This window comes from Tigriopus californicus, chromosome 9 (genome assembly GCF_007210705.1).
Source record: "Tigriopus californicus strain San Diego chromosome 9, Tcal_SD_v2.1, whole genome shotgun sequence".
Classification (NCBI taxonomy): domain Eukaryota; kingdom Metazoa; phylum Arthropoda; class Copepoda; order Harpacticoida; family Harpacticidae; genus Tigriopus; species Tigriopus californicus.
The window spans coordinates 14,448,480-14,457,067 of record NC_081448.1 but is presented as its reverse complement, the minus strand read 5'-3'; the positions used below and the strand labels follow the sequence as shown (position 1 = coordinate 14,457,067).

At 46.7% G+C, this 8,588-nt stretch overlaps 1 protein-coding gene across 1 annotated transcript; it reads left to right on the top strand.

Annotated features, from left to right (window-relative positions):
* The first annotated feature begins 4,658 nt into the window (after positions 1-4,658).
* On the top strand, positions 4,659-7,463 carry LOC131886602 (cingulin-like). Its single transcript, XM_059234987.1, has 2 exons — positions 4,659-4,799; positions 4,869-7,463. The coding sequence occupies exon 2, from the start codon at positions 5,770-5,772 to the stop codon at positions 6,973-6,975; it is 1,206 nt and encodes a 401-aa protein (XP_059090970.1). The 5' UTR covers positions 4,659-4,799; positions 4,869-5,769; the 3' UTR covers positions 6,976-7,463.
* Positions 7,464-8,588: the final 1,125 nt, after the last annotated feature.

Sequence of the window (8,588 nt, the reverse complement as noted above, 5' to 3'; positions counted from 1 at the left end):
AAAATGCGGAGTTTAAAACTTTTTTAAAAAGCATCGCACACACAATGGAGAGAGAGAGAGAAAGGGAAAGAAAGAGAGAGGCAGAGCCCGGTTAAAAAGCGACTGGAAGAGAGAGAGAAAAAAAAAGAGCGCGAATGGATGGAGAGAGGACCTCGTTTCTCTCGTTCAACCAGCACTCATATTTAAAAGGGGGAGGAGAAAAAACGTGAACTCGGAAGCGGGGTTTGAATTTAGAATTGGAATATTGATTGACACAGGCGGGGCTTAGAGGGCTTTCGCTGGATTCGACTCCAGTGGGGACTCGGCGTTTTCTTTGGCTTCCGCCAACGGCAACCACGTAGGTTCATTTACAGGAGAGTGGCATTGAAGCAACGTACGTTTTAGTACTCGGAGGGTATGGAGCCTCTTCCCAATGCTGTATGTTCTGTTGTCCTGGCGTAGAGCTGAATTGGCTCAAAGAAGTGAAGAAATTAAAGACAAAATGCCTTGGATCGGCTGAACAAAGTCAGAATAGCGTGGCACTCAGGAACAAAAAGAGAGGCACACACAATGAACAACTTCAAAGTCGATTTGTCTCTTGTGTTTCCGGTCAAAGAGAGTTGAGAGTTAAGACAAAGAGGAAAAAAGAGTCCTTAGTTAGGACGGACTCGGGTGAGGCCAGAATACCCACCCACCTTTGCCTCTTGGAATCCAGTGGACCGCTTCGAGATCGTAGCCCGTCAATGATCAAAAGCAGGCCTTGGATTGGCAGACTCACGAGAATTTGGACTTGTTTAAAGGCTCAAAGGACAAAAGTGTCTCTCAATCTTAACTTTCGAAAGTAAGTTAAAGGATGCAGTGAGTGAAGACGACTTCCACAGCTAGAGAACTAGCAGGACAGGAAGGAAGGAAGGAAGGGGTTCCAAGCTTCATTCACTTCCCAACGACCTCGGATGAGTTTGGTGTCCGGCACAGCCCCAGAAAGAAGGCTAAACAAGGAGGGGAGTTGGAGGTGGAAGGGGGGGGGGCTGGACAAAGAGGGACTCTTAACTCTTAAAAGGTTCTCCTTGGATGACCCAGCTCTGTCTCTCTCTCGCTCTGTGTCTCACCCTTTTGCGTCCCTTTGTTCAATTTACCTCCAAACTTAAGGGTTTCGTCGTCCACTTTACGGTTCCTCCAACCGTCTTCTTCTTGGAGTGGAGTTTCTTCTATAGAGATAGTAGAAGCCAATTGACGGGCCCGACACTTGTCGCGATCCCGAAAAGAAAGGGATAAATTCGAGAGGAATACCTTTTAATGGTGAGCGAATCCTAATTGATATTGGATTTGAGCTCCAGTGGTGGCGAGTGGTATTCCCTGGGTTCCTTGGCGAGGTTCCCACCACCACCACCACCACCATTTCTCCGTCGTCTTCCAGCCAATCGTTTCCAGAAATGTCAAATAAATCCTCTTCTTTCTCCTGCTTCCTCCACTTCTCTCTCTCTCTCTCTCTCACTCTCTTAGCCGTGCAGTCCAGTGGTCCAATAGGTCTCCTTCAAGCTCGGGTTCTCTCTGAAAACCCCCACACAATGCAATAATTTCTATTTGAACTCCTCCAATCTCCACTTTTGGTCTTCCAAAAACCCCGGTGGTTCCCACCTCCACACCACCACTCCATCCAACCTTGCTAGCTGCCAATTCAATCAACTTCTTCAAAACCAATATCCCCCTTTCAGCTCTTTCCATTTCTTCAAAGGCTTCAAAGGACCTTCAACTCTAGTCCTCTTGTCTCACACAACGATGTCCTTTGTGGGCAAAGAAGCCTTCGCTATACAACCCAAGCACACAACAGCACGACTACATGCTTTACTCTACTTTAGATGGCGGATGGCGAAGACCCCTCTCTCTGTGTGTGTCTCTGTGTGTGTGTCTCTCTGGACTTTGAAGTTACTTCAATTCAGTCAAGAGGACGGCTTAAGGACCTGGACTTTCGACACTTCGAACTCGACACTCATCAAGTTTAAAATGCTCTTGAGATTCCGGAAGATCAAGGCAAGTTGGACACGGCAGGAGGAGGAAGTTGAAAACCACCAAATGGTTCTCTGGAGTGGTTTGAGGATTGGAAGGGGGGAAAGAAAGATAGGCACGGGGAAGACTCCGAGTGCCGAGATGGCACCCGACACAAACCACCAAGAAAGATAGGAGGATGAGTCGCTAAAGAGAAAAGAAACCCATTCATTCATCTGAACACAAGCGTTGAGAAGGGAGAAGGAGGGAAGGGCAAAAAGCGGGAATCCAAAGGTCCCACCAGTTGACCACATTGAATCCCGAGCAAATCACTACAAAATCCCCTGCGGATTAACGCACTTTTGAAGTCGGTTCAACTCTTTCGAGAGGTGGACCTGATGGCTGGCCGACGAAGATTCATGTTGGTTTTCATTTGGACGAGTAAAACTCATTTTGAGGTTTAAATTGGCCGATTCGATGAAGTACTCAGGAATCAAAACAACCAAATTTTGACAGTTCTATGGCATATTCTTGTTTCTCCTTTTTGTGTCTTACGTAAATGTCAGTGCTTGGCGAGCAATCTGCCGGTGATCGTCGGATCCGGAGAAGTGCGTTACAACAGAGGCTTTACAAGTTTTAAAGGGACGAAAAAAGGAGTAAAATTTATTGAGTCTTTCCGCCAAGAAGTCACTCGAGCAGCCAAGCCTGATAAGACCGATGAGGTCTGAGACACTTTTTTTTTCGTCCTCTTCTTCTTGTTCTTTTGCTTCTTGCACTACTTGCAGCAGAGGGGGCAAGAGAGGAGTCTCTGTTTTATTGCGGTTCTTAGCTCAAAACGAGAGTCTCTTCTTCCTCGATGACATAAAATCAACCGAAAAAGCTAAATGGCCATTGGCAGCCGAACAAACGGACCAGCGAACGTAATCGATGGGATCAGAGACCCTTTAAGACATATATTTCTCAATTTCACGAAGGCTCGGATCCAAACACATTTAACAACCTCGTCAAGCCATATCCACAAAAAGAGGCCTCTATTCGTTTTAGTGGCCAACGTCAGGCTGACTGGGTGCTGGAACCGCACGAGGAGTGAACCACAATCGAAATTTACTTTTTGCTTGTCTCTAAATCGACGCCAGGCGACGACGTTATCTTGGATTACTCGAAACGAGAGAGTCAACGGACACTGCTCCAAAGGTGAAATGAAGGTTCATGTGCTGGCTCACGGATGGTGGTTTGAACCCTTTTCGTTTCATTCACATGAGAGCAGCACCGCTCAGTCCGTTCGTCTGTCGATCTTCCGTTTCCCCCTTCTCTTTTCTTCTACTTGTTCCGTGTCGTCGTCACAATGACTAAAGTGCCATTTTGAACCCATAGAGAGAATGTCCAGTCCCAGTTCCTCCACCACCACCACCACCACCACCATGTACCAATGCCATCACTACCAACGCCAAGCAACATCCAACACGATGGCTCTCGCTGACATTTAGAGAGTAGATATGAGTTGGCAATGGATTTTCAGATTGGAGTTTTTCCTGCTGTGATCCTGCCTCCAATCGAACTGTTTCCATTTAAACTGACCACCGCCGTTACCGAGCCCGGTTCCGCGCACCTTCTTTCCAGTTCCACAACATAAACTATATCGGCCTCTGATCAAAATGATCAAAGTGGAACAATATGTGCCCAACAGCATATAGGGGACCGCATGTTTCAATGTGATAAATACGTGTCCCTGTTCCCAACATATAGTAAATGGAATATAAATCTGGACTTTATGCCATTTCAACCATTACTTGTTACTCGAGTGCTCAACCAAAAGACCGTTCCTCTGACAGAACCGGACTCTAATTTTCCCAGCCTCCCTCCACAATGACCGGAAATCAATATTTTACATTTTCCCCAAATGGCAGCACTAAATGTCATCAGATAGAGTGGAACCACTACTGCGGACCTTTCGTTCCATCCTTTCAGCCATCCAAACGGCAGAAGCTCTCTTTGAGAAGCTGCAAGTTCTGCGCCAAAACTGACCAACCTAAACTCCATGGGAAAATATTAAATATGGCCCATTCACTGCCCTGGCTATTATTTGGAATTGTGCATTGTACACTGGGCATCACTCTGGAACGATCAAGTATTGGATTTTCTCTGGGCTGAGGTTGACGCATGAAAGAAAAAACAATGCCTGTCAGATTATCCAAGGCTCGTTTCGCCTTCGGCAACGACATCATCTGTCAACAGGTGGATATATATCCACTGATGTCATTTCCTCCCCGGAAAACAAGCAGTTAGGTGAGACTCCACCTTAAAACCTTTAAAAAACTCCATGAGTTTCTCATAGTCACACTAGGTAGCTTGCTGTCTCAACAGGAGACTTTTAGGAAAGGGTTAAAACTGAAAGGAGCTCGTTCACATTAGAGTGTGCGTGACCAATGAAAGCGTTTCTTGAATTATCTTTGGCGGTTGGAAAGTCTGGGCACTGCTCCTTAATAGATTGCTCGATTATGAACTGGCTCCTGACGATGATTGCACTTGATTTTCAGCTCAGATTGGAAGGTGCTTTCAATCTCGCTGTGATCTATTTTTTTCACCTGTATTCTTGGAATCGAGGAGTCGAACTTGGCCGTCAAATGACACCTCTCTAGCACTGACTTGTCATGGCGTGAATGAAGTACGTGAGCAGAGCAGAACGCGACTTCAAAATCCAGACGACAACGACGCTCTCTGGGCAGTGTACTTACTTACACAGGTGGATTTGGAAAGGAAGGAGCTTTGCTCCTCTCCACATCTCTCGCTGTTTCTCTCCTGAATGAAGTCGAACTCCAAAGAAGGGTAGAGAGGTAAGTCTATCTACAACACAACATTGTTGGCCGTGCATTGTGAATGATATAGGAGCTGATTACGATCAGCATTCAACTGGATATTGGAGAAGACGGCAAGTTCCATCCACCCCGACTTACTTCCTCCAACCACCCCAGGACACCACTCAACACCACCCAACACCAGGCCAGTGAGTAAGTGAGTGAGTGTGAGTCCGTATCGTGGTAAGTACTAGTACCTAGACGAACGTGGACATGGTAGTTGATCTTCATCTCAAGACCGAGAGGTGGTATTGAAGTGAGGAGACTGGGAGACAGGGAGACCGGGAGACCTCTGCCAAACGTCGTTCTCACACGCCTCGACGCAATCAAGTGCGTTGGCGGCCCCGCAGTACCTAAACCATTTCACCTGTGTAGGTAGAGATCAACCCCCCTTCTTCTTCCCCGACAATTCAAGCGACACCCAACGTGTAGATTCTGGATGGACCTTCTCTCGCTCTCCTCGTTGCTGCTCAGTTTGTGAGTGATCATCGTTGTGTCAGGCCAGAAGACGTCGAGGTCTGGGAGTAGCCGCGGTCAGGTGGTTCTTCTGGCCCTTGAAAGGAACCCCCCACAAAACATTGAGGTGAAATCTGCCCCCTTGAACTGAGTACATACATACTCAAATGGGGAAGGGTCGCTCTTCGGGTGCACCTTTGGCCACTATTTGCCCAGGTCTTCTTGGCCCCAATATGCGTGCTGCAGCCTCGTCTCGACGTCACTGAGGGCATCATCAGAGAGCGAAGTACTGGGAGAAGACTCGGGTTCTCAGTTGAATAAGTGGTGCTTTGACTAGTGTCCGTGCATCCGGTCTCTCTCTCTCTCAAAATACTCGGATGATGATGAGGATTGTGATAGTGGTGGTGGAGAAGAAGCCGAGTCCCTATTCACTCCGGTCTGTTTGAATTGAGATTAGACTTGCGAGTTGTGGCAGGGGAAATAATCAGTTGTGATGCAGAAAAACATGGAGGACCCACAAAATCAAAGTAGTGCCTACAGCTCTCTGGCCAATTCCACAACGGAAATCAACGAGAAATCGACCAGTCCAATCATGAAGACCACGCCTAGTTCCAGACAATCTTTAGTGACCACGTCCTTGACACTGGGCCCGAGTGGCGAGAAATGTGCCGTGCAGATCAGGAAAATCACTGACGACTACAATGCCTTGCTCAAGCGGGCCACATCCGAGATCAAGACCTTGACTATGGGCAAGTACGAGCTTCAGGATCAGTGTGAGAAACTCCTGACCGTGAATGAAGAGTTGGCCGGAGAGTTGACACGTTTGATCCGTCAGGAAACGGACCTAAAGGCCGAGAATGGGGACGTGATTCGAGCTAATGCGGAACTGTTTGACGAGGTCCAACGTTTGACTGATGAGGAGTCCCGATGGTCCGAAGAGCGAAGCCAATTTGAGGCCGAGATTGCGGCCCTCAAGACACAGATTGGCGAGATTGAGGCCAAGATGAGTGCGGGTGATACGGAGGCAGAGGCCAATGCCAAAGCTACCATAGAAGAGGTGAAGACGAGACACAGGAAGCAGCTGGAGGACTACCAGCTTGAGCTCAAGATGCTTCTCCAGCACAATAAGGAGCTCGAGGAAGAAGTCAACACCCTTGCCACATCTGTGCATAAATTAGAGTCAGAGCAAGAGAATCTCATGCAAAAGAAAGAGAAGATCTCGGGCGAGAACCTCCAGCTTATGGTGGAGGTGGATGAGCAATCCAAGCGATTCCGAGCCAAGTCGCAAGATCTCCAGACCCAATTGAGCAAGTTTGAGGAGAAATGCTTGGTACTGGAGCAAGAGAATGCACGGCTAAAGAGCTCCATGGCTGATCGATCCACTTCATCTGTCAATAGTGGACAATTGACGACACAGCAAGAGAAACGGCTCGAGACTTTGGTGGAGAAGAACAAGAACTTGACGGAATGGCGTGAGCAATTGATTGAGAAGAATAAAGCACTCACCGAGGAGAACACCAAGCTCAAGGCCAAGTGTACAAATCTGGAAGATCTTCTCAACGAAGAGGAGACGGACATCAACGACATCCTGGAGTTGATTAAGAAAATGCAAGTAGGCTCACCCAACGCCACCACTGCGGTGCTCCAAGGGGCCAAGATAGGACCCATCTCCAAGTTCAGAGATTTGCAATTCAAATAAACTGCTTCTCTCTCTGCTTCTCTGTGTCAGATATTTAAAACGAGAAAAAAAAACACTAGAAATATGTGCCTGTGTGTGTGTACCCTTTTGCCCCATCTCGCTGCGGTCTTCATCTCAGCCTGCAGTCTTCCCTCAACTAATTATCAAAGACATAATGATGTGGCAATATTGCTTGCAATTTGCAAGTCAAGCAGTGAAAGTGGCTCCTTCTTGAACTTTTTTCGAACTTCTTCATTGTCTTCTTGGCAAGAATGGACTCCTCAGTACCGCATGCCCAATCAATGTGAAGCTCGGAAGGTGCAATTTCCAATGATTTTGTCCTCATCCCCAAGCCATCTTGTGTCCCATTGTTCCAGTCCGTCATTTAAGAATTTGTCATAATTATTGAATGAAATCTCGATTCTTCATTCCCCACCAATTGTTTGTATTGCGCAATATCGAACGCTTGACAAGGAATAAAAGCTTCAATTTAGCCCTCCCAAATGTCACGAGGTGGTACTCTTTTTATAGCTACCAAAACTGATCTTTGAACCTTGAAGAGTCGTTATGTAATCAAAAACGCATCACACATAACCCACATGGCCATTACCCAAGGTAATTTTTTGAAGAGCAAAGCTCGCTGGCTGGACTTGGTTGGCAAACCTCTCGCTTATCCATCCCAATGAATGTTTCACATGCCTACCTCGCCAAGATTGAACCGTGAAAAAGAACATGCCAAGAGGTGCACTAACGTAGCACGTATACATACATGTATATAGCATGTAGTGCTAACAGCGGTTCGTAAGTAAATTTCGTCCAACTAATAGAAGTCCACCATTATCTGGCCTCCTCCGGTAGCTTTAATCCCAAGGCTTCGAGATGACTGGAGGACTGCAATTTGAAATAGAACGATCACCGTCTTGATGGACCTTAATTAGATAGGTAGATGCTGAGGAAATAGATCAGAAGCTGGTCCTTGATTCCACTTAGACCTCCGTTTCCAAGACAGAGGCACAGAACTGTGATGGGCGAGATTCAATTTCCAGTGAATCTCACGACATCAGGAGTCAGGAGGGAGTTTTGGTGTATTTTTCATGCAAATCATCAATTAACTTTTTTTCCGATTGAAGGTCATCTAACAAGAATACTCGATCATGACTTTGCACCCTCGGTCGAACAGTAGCCTTTGTGATGTAGGGAAAACGAAACAACTGGGAACGGAACTCACCCGGTCACTTTTGAGCCTTGACTCAAATGCTATTCAAATGTTCAAATGTTCGTTCTCTCATGTTCACCGACAGGTTGGTGCGTCATCCTGGACAAGTTACGATTCGCAAAGAAACCACAAGCTTTTATACACTCGCTCATCATTCCAAAGTTACCGTAAGAGTCTAAAAATAAGATTGAAGCCAGAGACTCCATCGACGAAGGTTTCCTTCTGTTGCCATACCAAAGGTCAGTTTCCGTCCTACTAAATTGTGCATTAGTCCAACATTTTTCCATTTTCCCCTCCACATTCTACCTTTGATGCATTCTCCTCCTCCCCCCCCCCCTAAAATCCACCGATTGTGCGTTCAAAATGTTTTGCTTTTATGGCTTGAAACCAGACACCCCTGGCATTTCAGTCCCCTCCT

Excerpts from the sequence above, each read along its gene's own strand:
- LOC131886602 (XM_059234987.1), top strand. The coding sequence starts at position 5,770 with ATGCAGAAAAACATGGAGGACCCACAAAATCAAAGTAGTGCCTACAGC.